This window comes from Hypanus sabinus, chromosome 14 (genome assembly GCF_030144855.1).
Source record: "Hypanus sabinus isolate sHypSab1 chromosome 14, sHypSab1.hap1, whole genome shotgun sequence".
In the NCBI taxonomy this organism is placed as follows: domain Eukaryota; kingdom Metazoa; phylum Chordata; class Chondrichthyes; order Myliobatiformes; family Dasyatidae; genus Hypanus; species Hypanus sabinus.
In genome coordinates this window covers 50,323,491-50,341,400 of record NC_082719.1, presented here as the reverse complement: position 1 = coordinate 50,341,400, position 17,910 = coordinate 50,323,491, and the positions used below count along the sequence as shown (strand labels likewise).

The window sequence follows — 17,910 nt, the reverse complement described above, 5'->3', positions numbered from 1 at the left end:
TCCTATTTCTTAAGTTCTTGTAATCAAGAGGGGCAAAGATGGATGAATCAGAGACAATAAGCTTCACTAGAAACAGTTAACCACTGAAATCTTGCTGTGTCAATTGCTTTTGAATGGCAGATGTTAGTAAAACATATTGTTAAAAGAGATAGAAAAGTCACTTAGCACTTGGTAAATGCAAAATAGGTGTGGTGGAGGATCAAAGGGATGTCAAGGTGTAAATATTCAAGTCACTAGAAGTTATGCCAAACATTAGTATGGCTATATTCTAGAAGGATAGGATTAAAAGTCTGGTTAGCAATGCTAATCCTGTATTAAAGCCTACATTTGGGTACTCTGTACAAATCCTGTAAGCAACTAAAAAAAGATGCATAGGCACTGAAGAGGATGCTGAAACAAATTGTAAGTATAATAAAATAACTGCAAAGGTGTCCATCCTTGTGGAAAAGTGGCTATGAGAAGGCGAAATGGAGACAAAAAGGCTTTGATGAAGTAGACACAGAAAATGCTTCAACATGAAGAAGAGCAAAATTAGAGATCCTCATAACAAACTAGTCATCTTGAAATTCCAGTGAGAATTCAGAAGAAACCTCTTTACCCAATCAGAGAAAACATTGTGGACATTACCACGGGGTATGGGTGGATTGGTAGAGAGGGGCGGGTTTGTGATTTTGGAGGAGGGCACTTGAAACAAACAACATGTAATCACTTAAGGGGAGACTGGATTAGAGAAGGGTCAAGTGAAGCATAATCACTGGCACTGATTATTTGCACTGAATAGCCTGTTTGTACCAAATAATATCGTGTAAAATGCAAAATTATTTGTCACATATCAGGAGTTCATCACTGACATATGTTAATTCTGATTTTCATTTCTAATCTCCTAACATTTTCTGAGGTTTTATTAATTCATCACACTTCACGGAATCACTCTGTTTAACAATAGAGAAGATCTGCTTGCACTCAATTTGTTCTTAAGACCTGTCAATGGAAATCCTCCTCCTCCTCAGCAGTAACAATGCTGAATGGCATCAAACTGCTTGGCACCTCCTCTCAACAGGTCCTATATGGAATGAGTAAACCTTCAGGTAGGTAAAACAATTTTGCTCCAAGTAGACTGTTCCTGGGAGAGATAAGGAGGAGATTTCAAAACTAACACAATCATTACTTTAGTTTGAAAAGCAGACCATTTTAGCAGATTAATGTAAACACCACTCAATCTCTGGATTGCTTACTCAACTTAAATCAATGGCCATTAACATTTGGTATTGTTCTAACCAAAACAGTCCCAACTGGTCAGTGTGGACCTATTGGACAAAATGCCGTATAATTCTATGATAAACTTTAAGTACTGAATTGAGGTCTTGTAGCGGTGTGCTACACGCAGCACTAAAATAACGACACGGAGTCGGTAAACTGCAGTCAAAAATAATTTTATTCGAACTACACAGCCTTGCTTTTAAGCCTCCCTCAACCCACCCTCCGTGGGCGCGGATGCTCCGAAAGACACGTACTCACAAACCCCTGTAGGCTATCTCCTTAGCCGGAACGCTGGCTAATTGTGAGCTTGTTTGGATGTGCCAGGAAATGGGTCGCCACATAACCCCACCCCCAGAACTGGCGATACACCCCCCAATGTCCACAGTCTGGGCCGGAACCTGTTTGGGAGGTCGGCCTCTGCGCCGCGGTGCCGGAAACTCGGCCGGTTGCGCCAGGTCCCCCGTGAAAACCTCCTCTCTCCCCCCAACGTCCAGCACAAACATGGACCCGTTGTTCCGGAGCACCGTAAACGGCCCCTCATAGGGCCGTTGCAGCGGTGGCCGATGCCCATCCCTTCCTACAAACACAAACTTACAGTTCTGCAGGTCTTTGGGTACGCAGGTCGGGTTCTGCCCATGCTGTGAAGTGGGTATGGGGGCCAGGTGACTGAGCCTCTTGCGTAGTCGGCCCAGGACTGCTGCGGGTTCCTCCTCTTGCCCCCTTGGGGCTGGTATGAACTCCCCGGGGACGACCAGGGGCGCGCCGTACACCAACTCGGCCGACGAGGTGTGCAGATCGTCTTTGGGCGCCGTGCAGATGCCAAGTAGGACCCAGGGAAGCTCGTCCGCCCAGTTAGCTCCTTCGCAGGCGGGCCATGAGAGCCGACTTCAGGTGATGGTGGAAACGCTCCACTAGCCCGTTCGACTGTGGGTGGTAGGCAGTGGTGTGGTGCAGCTGAGTCCCCAAAAGGCTGGCCATAGCAGATCACAGGCTGGATGTGAACTGGGCACCTCTGTCAGAGGTAATGTGGGCCGGTACACCACAGCGGGACACCCAGGTGGCGATCAGTGCCCGGGCGCAAGATTCGGAGGTGGTGTCGGTGAGCGGGATCGCCTCCGGCCATCTTGTGAACCGGTCCACGATTGTGAGGAGGTGCCGCGCTCCACGCAACACTGGCAGGGGGCCCACGATATCCACATGAATATGGTCGAAATGCCGGTGGGTGGGGTGGAACTGCTGCGGCAGAGCTTTGGTGTGCCGCTGCACCTTGGCCGTCTGGCAGTGCATACACGTTTTGGCTCACTGACTGATATGTTTGCGGAGTCCGTGCCAAACAAACCTGCTGGAAACCATCCGGACGGTTGTCCTGATGGAGGGGTGCGCCAAGTTATGAATAGAGTCAAAAACCTGTCGCCGCCAAGGTGCCGGGACGACGGGACGGGGCTGGCCGGTGGCGAAGTCACAGAATAGGGTCCTCTCACCTGGGCCTACGGGGAGGTCCTGGAGCTGTAAACCGGAGACTGCGGTTCTGTAACTCGGGATCTCCTCATCTGCCTGCTGCGCCTCTGCCAGTGCCTCAAAGTCTACTCCTTGGGAAAGGGCATGAACGGTAGGGTGAGAGAGCGCATCCGCCACGACATTGTCCTTACCCGAGACGTGCCGGACATCCGTCGTGTATTCAGAGATGTACGACAGATGGCGCTGCTGGCGGGACGACCAGGGGTTGGACGCTTTCGTAAACGCAAAGGTAAGCGGTTTGTGGTCCGTGAAGGCGGTGAAGGGCCGACCTTTTAGGAAGTACCTGAAATGTCGGATTGCCAGGTAGAGCTCCAACAGTTCCCGGTCAAAAGCACTGTACTTGAGCTCGGGTGGCCGCAGGTGTTTGCTGAAAAACGCCAGGTGTTGCCAGCGACCTGCGATGAGTTGCTCCAGTACCCCACCGACTGCCGTGTTAGATGCGTCCGCTGTGAGGGTGGTAGGGACTTCCATTCTGGGGTGCACTAGCATTGCGGCGTTCGCCAAGGCTTCCTTCATTTGAATGAAAGCGGCGGCGGACTCCTCGTCCCAGGTAATGTCCTTGCCCGGACCGGACAGCAGGGTGAACAGGGGGCGCATGATCCGGGCAGCTGAAGGGAGGAAGCGGTGGTAGAAATTGACCATACCTACGAATTCCTGAAGGCCTTTGATCGTGGTGGGTCGGGGGAAAAGGCGGACCGCATCTTAGCGGGCAGAGGGGATGCCCCGTCTTTAGTAATCCTGTGGCCCAGGAAGTCAATGGTGTCGAGCCCGAACTGGCATTTGGCCGGGTTGATTGTTAGACCGTAGTCACTCAGCCGGGCATAGAGTTGACGGAGGTGGGACAGATGCTCCTGACGACTGCTGCTGGCTATGAGGTGTCGCCCAAATAGATGAACGCGAAGTCCAGGTCGTGTCCTACCGCGTCCATTAACCGCTGGAACATCTGTGCGGCATTCTTCAGGCCGAACGGCATGCAGAGGAACTCGAAAAGGCCAAACGGGGTGATGAGAGCCGTTTTGGGGACGTCGTCCGGATGCATCGGGATTTGATGGTACCCTCAGACGAGGTCTACCTTGGAGAAGATCCGTGCGCTGTGCAGGTTTGCTGCAAAGTCCTGAATGTGCGGCACAGGGTAGCGGTCCGGTGTTGTAGCCTCGTTCAGCCTGCGGTAGTCGCCGCACGACCTCCAGCCCCCTGTCACTTTGGGCACCATGTGCAGGGGGGAGCCCCATGGGCTGTCGGACCGCCCGATGATCCCCAATTCCTCCATCCTCTTGAACTCCTCCTTTGCCAGTTGGAGCTTGTCTGGGGGAAGCCGCCGAGCACAGGCGTGGAGGGGTGGTCCCTGGGTCGGGATGTGGTGCTGTACGCCGTGTCGGGGCATGGCCGCTGTGAACTGCGGTGCCAGAACCGAAGGGAAATCCGCCAGGACCCTGGTGAAGTCGTTGTCGGACAGCGTGATGGAGTCGAGGTGAGGGGCTGGCAACTGGGCTGCACCCAGGGAGAACGTCTGAAAGGTCTCAGCGTGGACCAGTCTCTTCCTGGGCAGGTCGACCATTAGGCTGTGAGCCCACAAAAAATCCGCACCCAGAAGCGGTTCGGCTATGGCGGCCAGTGTGAAGTCCCACGTGAACTGGCTGGAGCCGAACTGTAGCTGCACCTGACGGGTGCCATAGGTCCTTACTGTGCTGCCATTCACAGCCCTCGGGGGGGGGGGGGGGGGGTCCGGTGCCCTGCTGCGGGTGTCGTAACTCGTCGAAGGTAAGACGCTGATCTCGGCACCGGTGTTGACCAAAAAGCGGCATTCTGACCGCTTGTCCCACACATACAGGAGGCTATCCCGATGGCCAGCCACCGTAGCCATCAGCGGCGGCTGGCCCTGGCGTTTCCCGGGAACTTGCAGGGCGGGCGACAATGGCGGGCTTCTGTGCCCCACCGCTGGTGGTAGAAGCACCATTGTTCATTGGGCTCCCCACCCCTGCATCTGGGCCGGGCCTGGACTGGTTTGCTGCTGGGAGCGTGGCCGGGTGATCTGTGTGATGGATGCCCCACTCACCTTCTTGGCATTCCACAGCAAGTCCGCCCGGGCTGCCACCTTCCGGGGGGTCACTGAAATCCGCGTCGGACAGCAGCAGGTGTCTGTCCTCGGGCAGCTGCTCTAGGGATGCCTGCTCAAACATGAGGCAGGGTGTGTGTCCGTCGGCCAGAGACAACATCTCATTCATCAAAGTCGATGGCGGTCTGTCTCCCAAGCCATCCAGGTGCAGTAAACGGGCAGCCCGCTCGCGCCATGAGAGTCCGAAAGTCCTGAGGAGCAGGGCTTTGAATTCCGTGTACTTGCCGTCCACCGGGGGAGACCGTACGAACTCTGCGACCTGGGCCGCTGTGTCCTGGTCGAGGGAGCTCACCACGCAGTAGTAATGGGTGTCCTCTGAGGTTATCTGCCGAACGTGGAATTGGGCTTCTGCTTGCTGGAACCATAGGTGAGGTTGTGGCGTCCAGAAACTGGGCAGTTTCAATGATACCGCATGAACAGAGGCGGCGTCGGTCATCTCTGGTCCAAAAATCGTTTGGACCGTCGGGATCACCAATTGTAGCGGTGTGCTACACGCAGCACTAAAATAACGACACGGAGTCGGTAAACTGCAGTCAAAGATAACCTTATTCGAACTACACAGCCTTGCTTTTAAGCCTCCCTCAACCCGCCCCCCCGTGGGCGCGGATACTCCAAAAGACACGTACTCACAAACCCCCGTAGGCTATCTCTCTTAGCCGGAACGCTGGCTAATTGTGAGCCAGTTCGGATGTGCCAGGAAATGGGTCGCCACAGTCTGAACATTATAAAATCCATACATGTTGAAATTATCATTATTTTAAACTTCAAACTCTTGTTCTATTTCCTCTGAAATAGCACAATTTCTGCTTGAAAAATTGGGGGAAAATCAGACATCACCTTTGCTCTAAACATAAACATAGCAGCTTGCTCCTATAATGCTCCTTGTCATTCTGCTAGGGGCGTGCAAGTCTCTTGAGAAGTTAAAGGATAGTCCTTTATGCATTTATGCTATCTATGCAATTTATGCATCTTTAAACCTTCCAAAGGAAAAAAACTGATAATTAAACTATTTTATTATGGGAAGAAGAGTAATTCGAGAAAGAATAGGGTCCCTTAAAGACCAAAGTTGATATATTTGTGTGGATGTCTAGGCATTACAGCAGCAGAGGCATTGGATGTCTTTACATTTATGAAGACACATTACTCTCCAAAACCTGATTTGGTATATCCAAGGAAATTGTGGAAGCTAGAGAAGAATTTGCAGGAGCAAATTCATTAGTGATGAGTACAGTGCCAGGAGACTGGAGGGTAGCCAATGCTGTGCCTTTGTTCAGTAGGACTGCAAAGAAAAACATGGGAACTATATACCAGTTAGCCTAATATATGTGGCAGCTAAGTTACTGGAGGGAATCGGAGGAATGAGATATACAAGTATTGGGGAAGACAGACGTTGATGAAGGACAGTCAGCAAGACTTCGTGTGTGGTAGATCATGTCTCACAAATTTGATTGAGCTTTTTGAGGTAGTAACCAAGAAAGTCAATGAGGACAGGGCCATAGACATGGTCTATGTAGACTTCAGTAATGCCTTTGACAAGGCTCCGCATGGTAGGCTGCTATGGAAAGTTAGGTCACATAGGATCTAGGGAGACACACAAAATTCTGGAGGATCTCATCTGGTCAGGCAGCATCAATGGAAAAGAGTAAACACTCAACACTTTGGGCCGAAACCCTTCTTCAGAGAGTGCTAGCCTGTATTAAATACAGAATTGGCTTGATGGAAGGAAGCCAATGGGTAGGGTGGAAGGCTCTTTTTCATACCGGAGGCCCTTGACTTGTGGTTGATATTATTTGTCATCAATAACAATTATTATTTGGATGAGAATGAAACAAAAATAGATGATGTTGTAGACTGTGAAGGTGGTTATCAGGATTTACAGAATGATAGTGATCAGATAGGTAAATAAACCAAGAAGTGGCAAAGAGAGTTGAATTGGAATAAGCATGAAGAATTGCATTTTGGAAAGACATGATGATAAGGTGTTTCACAGCGAATGGTAGGGCCTTGGAGAGTACTGAAGAGCAGAAGGGCATGGTTCCTAGTGTCATGTTACAGTCATACAAAACTGGTGAGGCCATGTTCAGTTTTGGTCACACTGCTGCAGTAAAGAAACCAATCAGCTGGAAAGAACACAAAGGAGATTTACAACAATGTTGCCAGAGCTTGAGGATCTGAGATAATGGAGTTGAGTAGGCTGGGATTTTTTTTTAAATGGAGCACAGGAGATTGAGGAATGATCTTATAGAGGTATTCAAAATTGAGGTTAAATAAGGTTAAAACACAGTCTTTTTCCTGGGGTTGGGGAATCAAGAACTAGAAGACATAAGTTTAAGGTGAGAAAGGGGAAATTTAGTAGGAACCTGAGGGGCAGCTTTTCCACCCAGAGAGTGGTCAGTATGTGGAATGAGCTGCCAGATGAAGTAGTTGAGGCAGGTTCATTAGCACCATGTGGAAGATAGCTGGACAGGTACATGGATATGGAAAGCTTATAGGGATATGGGACAAATGTGGGCAAATGGGGCTAGCTTAAATGTTGCCATGTATCAGTTGGGCCAAATGTAAACCAAAGTCTAGGACATGGGAGGGGAAACACAAAGGCCCTGAGAACAAAATGCTCACAATGGGAGTGGGGTTGGACTGTGGTGGGGAAGGGTTGTAGAGTTGTCTGTCAGTTTATAATAATTTTGAACTGCCATAGCCATCAGATATCTTTAAAAGCTTTTTAACTTATTTAATTAAAGGTTAAAAATATATTAATTAAAATAGTGTCATTGAATAGCCTCAACTTGTCCATGCCAACCTAAGCACCCTCCTGTACTAGTCCCACTTACCTGTGTTTGAGCCAACGTCCCTCAAAATCTTCTCAATCCATGTACCAGCCGAATAAAATGTTGTAAATGTACCTGCTTCCTCAGGCACATTGTTCCACATACTCACCAGCCTGTGTGAAAGTTTTGCCTCTGAGGCTTCCTTAACTCTTTCCCCTATCTTAAGTCTTTGCTCACTAGTTTTAGACTCCCTTACACCAGAAAAAAAGCTGTGACAATGTCTTGTCCATATTCATTGTAATAATTTTATAAACTTCTATAAACGTTACTATTCAGCCTCTGGCACTCCAGGGAAAATGGTCCCAGCCTATCCAGTCTCTCCTTAAATCTCAAGGCTTCCAATCCCAGCAATATCCTTGTAAATCTTTTCTGTACCCTCTCGAGCTTAATTACAACCCTTGCTTAGTATGAAGAAGACTATTCCAAGTGCAGTCCGACCAACAGTGTATACGGTCATTGAGATAAACAACACAAAAACAGACCCTTCAGTCCAACTTGCTGAAATGGCCAAGTTGCCTGCCTGAGCTAATCCCATTTGCCGATGTCTGGTCCATGTCCCTCTAAACCTTTCATATCCTTGCACCTTTGCAAATGTCTTTTAAACACCGTTTGATTCACCTCACTCTGCATACCCACCTACCTGAAAGAGTTGTCCTTTAAACCTTTCCCCCTCTAGTCATTGAGTACATTATCATATGAACAAGCATGGTGAAGAACAGGTACAAAAAAAAACTTACTGCAGCAGCATCACAGGCAGGTGAAAATGTATAGAATTTGTATGAATTCCCAGTTCATCAAGGTGATATCAAACCACTGTTGGAGAAGTGGGTGTTTTTCTACTTCAGCACCCAAAGTCAACAGGAAGCTTCATTAATTTTACTTTTGGCCCTTGTTTCTGGCAAAATATTTCTTCTCATTATCGCCAGTGCCTCCAACCCCAAAGCACCAATGCAAAACATTCTGCTTCCTCCATATAGTGATCCTCGATAAAAATCTAATTTGGTAAATAAATTAGCCTTTTTGTACTGCAATAAATTATTTCAACAACCTCAATTTCCACATACAACCCTTATAATCATGAAATAGGGGAGCTTTAAAATTGTCAAATCTTGATTTAACTATAGATTTTACTGTTCTTTTAGAACATGTAAACAAATCACACGCAAGACAAGTGTTAGCCTTACCCGCTGCCCTGGCTGATTAAGACACGACACAACAACTGTATTACAGATCGTCAAAGCAAGAAAGAAGTCAAAAATGTAGGTGAATTCCAGGGACAGCCCTTTTCCTGTCTCTTCCAACAGGTCAAGTGGGCGAGACATGATTTGTTCCAATTTTTGTTGAAGCTGAGAATCTGGTGTAACATCCCTTTCCTGCAAATTAATGCAAATTATTAGACTGAAAGAGCTGCTAAAATCTGCAGGGAAGAGACAGTAATGGCGATGAAACTGGAAAAGATTAAAGCAACTAAATTAGTTTTTTTTAAATACAGAAGCAATTCTACATATATTGTGATCACACATATATTGAAGATTTGCTTGTATACATTGAAGTTTAGCAAACTCAGGAAGAAAAAGCAAGAATAGCAACTTAAAGGACAAATGAGAGAATGGCCTACTGTTTAATGTGGTATTGTTACATATTCCAAAGTACGTTGGATATATGACAGTGCATGCATGTACTCACAATTGAGCTGCTGAATGCCACTTGAGAAGCACTTGTAGTCATTTCACTTTCATCTTCAGAAGTATTTTTGTCCTTTGGTGTCGAGCGATTAGTAGCTAAGCAATTCAATGAATTGTGGCTCCGTAGCACAGCAACAGATTGGCTGCTGTCCAAATGTTGACACTTACATCCAGATGCCAGAGAACGATTGGATAAATCTTCTGTGTTAACGTCCTGATATAACTCCAGTCTTTTTGCTGATAGATATTGAAAGCACATCATATAAAATGAAAGTAAATTTGTGCACTGGAATGGTTCAAGTATTCCAACATTTTGTTTTCACACAAATGCCACAAACCATATTTATTCCATGAATTTAATAATTCTACTCTCCAATATCAAACATTATGCTTTTTTAAACAATCATTCCTTGAAAGTGATCAGTTTTTCTATTAGCACATTTGTAAAATAATTTATCCCTTGCCTACAAAGGTTTTGTCCAGTATGAAATTCCATTGCATGCAAACTGAGATGGAAGTATGGTTGATGATGAGTAGCTGATTAAAGAGTTAGTTTGTAAAATAAGAGATGGGGAGGAGGGCTAAAGGAATGCAGATTATGTATCTATGTCAGACTGGGACCTGTTCAGGTACCCAATCATACCCCCAGAACCAATAAAATATAGAAACAGGTTTCACAGAAGCTGTAAAGAGAAACTGCTTCTGAATAAATGGACTGTAGCCACAGAAGAATACCTGCAGGTTGCATAAGTGACACCTGGGCATATTCTGCACAGCAATGGTCGTTGCACGTGTGCAGGTCCTGTGCAAGTTAGCATATGATGAGTAGAGCAGCAGTAATTTAATTACATTTTAATTCTCATTTAAAATTAAATCAAGTTGTGTGCAAAGCATCTTTCATTAGGTTTCCATGGCTATTGAATCTAGTTTGAAGATCTTAAAGGGGTGTCTGCACACCAAACTACCAGTAGGTCGAAAGTTCTTTTCAGAGCTTGTATGTAGAAATTTAAGAGTGCCATAACAAAGATGTTGGCAGTTTGTCATGAGTATGTAGGACATTTACATTTTTACCACATACATCATTTTGGTAGAAAATGTCTTGCATAGATTTATGTTGTACAGATACTTCCAGGACCTCAGTTTTCTTAAGAAACATTAACCATGGTAAGCAAAGAAATAAAGCAGTCACAGTAATAAAAAAAACACCCACATGCTTTTCATTTTCTTACTTTACCAGCAAATACATAGATATGCTCAAGAGCACACTGCAGAAAGCAAAATAAATTCCTGATTACAATATCAATTACTGAGTATTATTTACTAATCTTAAAGGTCATTAACCACATTTGAATTCCCAATTATCCACATGCAGCTCATGACTAATATAAATGGAGGATATTAAGATAGAATAGGTACATTGACTTGGACACATGGCTTGCCTGTTGATTGTCACAGAGGACGTCAGAGTGGGTAGATTATTGATGGAACTATCCATCTCTTTAAAGTTCCATCACATACTGCATTCTCAAAGGAACTTGGCAGTACTTCCTCAAAAAGTGAATTATGACTTTTAATCTGTGTGCAAGAAGATTAAATAAATGGTGGTAGTTCCAATGGGAGATGTGCCCCTTCATTGTAGTCCAATGAAAATCATCTGTCTCACATCACTTGAACAAATTGGTTTTTGAGTTTCTTTTCCATGTTTAAAAGGTTGTTCATTTCACCTCCAGGAAATAACTTGCACAATATAACCACATCCTGAGGTTTTGAAAGGAGCTATGTATATCTAACTACTGTCTTTCTTTCAGATCTGATCCAATTCTACAGTAACCGGTTGCTTTCTGGCACCCTGTCAATCTACCATTATGCGAGCCTTGGTTGGGAGCACTGCAGCATCATTCATATTGCTAAAGTCTGTGAACAGTATATGAGAAAGCCTGGAAGTTACTTCACTTCTTCAACTCAAGGCTTTTGAAACCATTTGGAGCAACATCACTCTTGATGTTTCCAACAGTGGGAGAGTCTAAGCCAAGAGGACAGCCTCAGAACAGAAGGACATCCCTGTGGTGAACTACATATACCTGTCTGGACATGCCCCTCCCCCCTGCTGACTGCTCCTGTGGCTCCTCCCACAGACCCCAGTATAAAGGCGATTGGAGGCACTGCCCCTTCCTCAGTCTCCAGGATGTTGTGTGGTGGTCGCTTGCTGCTTGTGCTTTCTTCCAGCCAATAAAAGCCTATCTTAACTCACGTCTTTGAGAGTTATTGATGGTGCGTCAATCCCTTTAGAACAGACATGAGTAGGAAGCTCTTTAGCCAGAGTGTGATGAACGCATGGAATTAATTACCACAGATGGCTGTGGAGACCAAGTCATTGGGTATACTTAAAGCAGAGGTTGATAGCTTCTAGATTGGTAAGGGTGTCAAAGGTTATGGGGAGAAGTCAAGAGAATTGGTTTGAGAGGGATAATAAATCAGCAATGATGGAATGGCAGAGCAGACTCACTGGGGGTTACCTCGTCTAATTCAAGTCTTATAGTCTTTCACAATTGTTAAGTATTCACAAATTGGATTACATCCAGTCCTTCTTAGTTAGCACATTCATTTCTCAATGGATAACTTCAGTCTGTGGGATAATCCTGTCGAAAATGTAAGTGCCCTTAAAATCTAGCAAGGATTTTAGTGTCAACAGATGCACATGAAAAGCTTGAGGCCATACTAAAGAGAAGAACATACCATTTTCCTCATGGGAATACTCAACTCCAGCAATGGTGCACCTGCAGAAGATCATTTTATTTTCTGTTAGTGTTCCAGTCTTATCTGAGAAAACATATTCAATCTGTCCCAGATCTTCAGTGATATTTAAGGCTCTGCATTGGATGGTTGAATCTGAGCTTTCATTGTACAAGTCAATATCACTCTGGAGGAGAAGTATTTGGCCCAGCTTGACAATTTCAATCGACACATACAAGGAAATTGGTATCAGCACCTGAGAAAAGAAGGACCAAATTGGTGTAAACAAAAAAGGGGACTTGAACTGAACCAGATTATTTAATTTAAATTCAGTTTGACTCATTTCTGGTATCATCACCTCGCTTTCGCTGAATGTAAAGTATGGTTGCACAGTTCCAAATACCTCCAAAACATTTGTGAAGCTCCAATAACAAATGTGAACAGTTACTTAAAAGTGCTCTAAATTTTAAAAAATTCTTCTATTTGGATCAAACTGCAACTGAAAGCTATTTTATTAGTTGTGATTTAGCAAATGAAATCTTTGTTTAAAAATAGCATTTCTAAGTGACCTTTCTTGATGCAGATTGTTTTTGAGAAGCACCAGTAGCATTCAGCACTGCTTTTTAGCATGTGGGAGCTGCACTGGACTAATATTTTGGTGCAAATATTTGCTAAAGCAAAGAGCACATGTGTCACATCTCTTGGTGACTCAGTTGCTTAACACATTTTCCTAGCTGTCTCAAACAGAATCTGTAAGGCCTTAGATTTAAATTGCTGACCTACAAGTTAATTGATCTCAGTCAAAGTAGTAATCAAGTCTCTATTACTTAGGAGGAATATTGGATATGGTTCATCACTATTTTGATTTTAACTCTGAATTTCTACTCAAAAAAGTATCTCATTTGTCAAAAAACATAAAATGCTGGCAGAACTCAGCAGGCCAGACAGCATCTATGGGAGGAGGTAATAACGATGTTTCAGGCTGAAACCCTTCATCAGAACCTTTCATGAGTTCTGCCAGCATTTTGCGTTTTTTTATTTATTTCCAGCATCTGCAGATTTACTCGTGTTGCCTATCTCATTTGTAACTTCTTTTTTCATATTGGCATTGGTTTATTATTGTCACACATACCAATATACCGTGAAAAGTTTGCCTAAAAAATCATTACATGTTACATTGAGCTAGAAAACGTAAAACAATAACAATGCAGAATAAAATATAAAAGCTACCGAAAAAGTACAGCACAGGTAAACAAGTGCACAATCGTAACGAGTAGATTGTGAGACCAACAGTCCATCTTATTATACAAGAGGTCTGTTCATGAGTCTGATGACAGCGGGACAGAAGCTGTCTGTTAGCCTGGTGAAATGTGCCTTCATGTTTTCTGCTCAATGGGAGAAGGGAGAAGAGTGCATGTCAGCCCTCTGGGGTAGGTGGGATTTTTGATTATGCTGGCTGCTTTACTGGGGCAGTGAGAAGTATAGACAGAGTCCATAGAAGAGAGTCTGGTTCCTTTTATGTGCTGATTTCAGTGGGTATCAAGCTTCCAATGGGGACAGATTCTGAATTTGACATCCGAGTTTTCGAAATAACAGTAATCAGTAAAAAATCATTCATTTGTGCAACCTTCTTACTTGCAACAAAATGATCATGGTCCAGAACATGTAGAACGCTGCCAGTGCTGGAGGAGTGTATACCCCATTTGGCCGTGGAACGCTAAAAATAGGAATCTGCGAGTAGCTGTTTAGCCAAATCCAATGACCTTAAAAATAAAGAGAATTAATGCAGACAGCAAAAATATTAATTGCATTATTTTAAATATTTATAGCAATCAAAAAGATTGGAGACTAGTATCCACTTGTAGCAGTTTCACCTTGCAAATCTCTCAGTGATTTGAAAAGGCTTTTGCTTTTCAAATATTAAGCACAATATTAACAATAACAATATGTAAAGTTATAAATCCAAGATAGAAGACAACTAATTGAGAAAATACTTCTGAAGGATATAATAAAAAATTGTCACTAATTTGGCAAATTTACGATGATTTAATGCTGAAGAATGCAGATTACATATACTCATGGTCTAAATGACATCAGAAAGAGAGAAAAGTTGGAGGTTTCTGCACTTGAGCAATCTCTGTCTCTTATCTCTCAACAGTGAAAGAGAGCCTTCTAATTCCTGAGTGGGAGTCTCCTGCTGCAGACTGCAAGGTCGAAAAAGTGAGCTGCTTGCCACCCCTCTCGCTGTGGCAGGAGTGACATTTCTCTCTCCCTCACTAGTGAATGAGAGGGCTGTTGAGATGTCAAAGGGTTGGGATGACAAGTAGTTTTTGATGGACTATAGGTCATGGTCTCTGGGGGGCTTGCTATTGCTTGCATGGTGGGTGGTGGACAGGATGATACTTGTTGTTGGAAAATGTGGGGGAGGGGGAAGGAGGTGGATGATGCTATGCAACTGCTTATACATGGGAGGGGGAGGGGAGCTTTGGGGTTCATTGTTTTTTCCTTCTCTGTTTCGTGGATGTCTGCGAAGAGCAAGGATTTTAGGTTGTATACTGTATACATTCTCTGGCATTAAATTGAAACACTGAAAAATATTTGAACAAATGAGCTGTTCAATAAATTGTGCCATAGTGTGTGGTAGCAGTTGTTATCGTAACAGGATCTAGTGGTGAAACAATAGGTGTAAGTGTTAGAAGATTTAAAATAGATTCGTAGCGTTTTAAATGAAAAATTGAGCTATGAAATCAAAACATGTTTTGGCAAGAAGCAAAAGGAGAACAAAACAATAAAGGTAAAATCCATATCTGTATTCACTCATAACACTTGCAGAGCTCTCTGTAATGCCATCTGATGCCTCAAAGCTTGACTTGTGAGGAGTTTTCTAACTGGATACTCAAATGCTACCTTTACTAACCTCCACCTATCCAGATCTTTGCCTATGACACAGTACATCTCACACAATCATTACCTGGGTCATTACCTCATAACAATCAATGAATCTCCATTTCACTATGTATCAACTTGAAATTCTAACCCAGCATTTTCCATTCATCCATTGCATCATTTGTATCCCAATTGTCCCAAGTACAATAGTGATTTTATATAAATTCATGAAACAGACCCAATAGCATTGAAGACAATGGATACCCTAACAGAACCGTCAGAGGGGTAGAAGCTGACTTAAGCTCCAGTGAATTCTTTAGATTAAATATCTGAACATTTATGACAAAATTCAGCTGAACCAGCTACATAAATACCTTTATTGTAAGAGAGACTAGGTATTGTAAGGTGAGTGATTGATCTCCTGAAAGCCCAGTGCTTTCTCACCATCTAGAAGGAAAAAGTCAGGAGCATGGTAGAATACTCTCCTCTTCATTGAATGCCAGCAATGCTATCAATTCTCAAGAGCCTCATACAATTCAGGGAAAAAGCAGCTGTTTTGACTGGCACCCCAATAACCTCCCTAAATCATCGTTCCCTCTGTCCCTACTGGACAGTGATTACAGCTCCTTGCCCAGTTACCCCAGCAGCACCTCCAGGCCAGCAACATTTATCACCAAGAAGAAGAAAAGCAGCAGGTGCAATGGAACACTCCTACCCGCAGACTCACCTCCAAGTTGTACTATTTCCTCACCTGTAAATATATCAGCCATTCTCATCAATGCTGATTCTAAATCTTGGATCTCCCTACCAAACAACTCATCAGAAGGACTGAAGGGTACACCATGCTGGCACCAGAATAACTGGTGACATTTAGGTTGTGTTAGTTAATGCAAGGAACACATTTCACTGTATGTTTCAATGTACGTGTGATAAATAAAAATTAATCTGAATCTGAAGTAGTTTACGTTGGCTGCTCTTTACTTCTTTCTCTAAGGCAGCTAGAACTGAGCAATAAAGGGAATGCCTAGATCTTGGATAAAAATGAAAAAATAAACTCTATTTTCTAATAGGATTATGCATTCCTTATACATTTCCGACAATGTATATTCTTAATTGACCATTGAAACTAAAGTAGTGACAACACAAACAGTGACCATTTCAGGTTTGGACAACTGACGTGATTCAAGTATCTACTTTAAGTTTCTATGATTTGAAGCAGCATCCTAAAATCGGCCCTTTAAATTACACCACAGGGGTATTAAAATTAAGGTTAATAAGCACATCATATTAACATTAATGCATTTTTTACTGTATTAACAGGGAGCAGTTTGGAACTTACAATGCCACAATGTAATTTGCTTCCTCATTTACATTTTGTGCACTTACCAAATACTCCAATGAGGCACATAACCAACAGCAGTACCACACACCAAAGAACATCTTTATTAAGTTGCCTTTCTAGTTTGCTGCGTTTATAGCGTGGACCACTATTATTCATCATTGCTTTTGTTTCATGCCCTGGTTTGGTAAACAAATCAATATGAACATATACTGATGATCCAATGATATTGCTAAATGTAACTATAAAAATATAAAATTTAATCAAGTAATAACACAACATAAAACAGGCATCAAAATGAGAACCAAAGATTAATAGCTAGAAGACTCTCCAGTGGATCCTTTTAATTCCAGAGCACTGTGCTTACACTGTTACTTGTTTATAGTATTTTACACCATGGTTAAATCCTCAGATGATTTGGAATTAGTTTCTAATTTTTAATTCTATCTCAACAAGCATGATCCAGATATAGGAATAGGAAGGGATTGCTTGGGGTTATTGAGAGGAATAGAAGTGGAAACTCAAATGATACCAGTTGCCCTCATTAATACAAGAATTTTATATACCGACTCTCTAATTCCAGCTCTTCATAAGAAGTGTACCCATGATGTCAAGAGGGATGCTGCTGAAATAAAAGAGACAGTGATATCACTGAACTAAAAGCTCAAGCATGATCTTGTTAAACGGTGCAGCAGGCCCAATAGGCTTAATGTCCTACAGCTATTCCAATTGCTTATATTCTAGGTAAGCAAGTGTTCAAATTAAGGATTAATTAAGATGATTTCAATAAGGAACGATATGAAGGACTTAATGAAAAAATACATATAATGCTACTCTTTCCAAACAAAATATCAATACTTAGAGATTAGACTGGTGTAACTGGAAAGCAACATGTAACGCAGATCATAAAATCTGCAGTTCAGACTCACATTTTGCTTTCTATGGTAATCACCTTAAATTATTGCCATTACCAATGCCAAATAAAAAAAATTGCTCTTTTCACTTTACTGCAGTTACAGTACTTGTGGTCAGGAAAATTTATCTCAGAATTGTAGATTTACCATCCCAATTTCATATCAAGCAGACAGTTTGACACTAACACTAACCTGCGTAAACTACAATCCCTGCAACGGCCTCAGTGTTCCTAATGGTACAACCCCGAAGCAAGAGATTTTCTTTACTAAGTGCAACCCGCTCTTTATTCCAGTGCTCCCTGCAAACAAAACAATAATTTTCAGAAAAGACACTTATTAGAGAAGGAAAGAAAAGGACTCACTCCTGTAAATATTTATTAAGACACATTTCAGAGAAACTTACATGAGCTATTTAAAGAGTTTTGTTATGTATTACGATAGGACATTAAATTACTAATCATCTTCTTTCACCAATAATACTCTAAAACAAATGGATGTATCAGATAAAACTAACATATATATTTAACAGCTAACATAAAATTTAATTGTTCTTTCTGGTTGACCTTCCAGTCAAGATGGTGTTGAGCTGCAGTCTCAATCAAGATTGTGGTTCAGAGTTGGCCTTTTTATG

The 17,910-nt window shown here is 43.2% G+C and overlaps 1 protein-coding gene across 1 annotated transcript in view; it reads right to left on the bottom strand.

Moving 5' to 3' along the window:
- The window catches only part of LOC132404473 (phospholipid-transporting ATPase VD-like), a 134,519-nt gene that overhangs the window by 10,001 nt on the left and 106,608 nt on the right, over positions 1 to 17,910 (bottom strand). Inside the window, exons 7-12 of the mRNA XM_059988632.1 lie at positions 17,472 to 17,578; positions 16,413 to 16,544; positions 13,776 to 13,903; positions 12,144 to 12,396; positions 9,409 to 9,644; positions 8,907 to 9,095 (exon numbers count right to left, since the gene is read on the bottom strand). Of these exons, the coding sequence (XP_059844615.1) occupies positions 8,907 to 9,095; positions 9,409 to 9,644; positions 12,144 to 12,396; positions 13,776 to 13,903; positions 16,413 to 16,544; positions 17,472 to 17,578 (1,045 nt within the window). The remainder of the gene's footprint in view (positions 1 to 8,906; positions 9,096 to 9,408; positions 9,645 to 12,143; positions 12,397 to 13,775; positions 13,904 to 16,412; positions 16,545 to 17,471; positions 17,579 to 17,910) is intronic.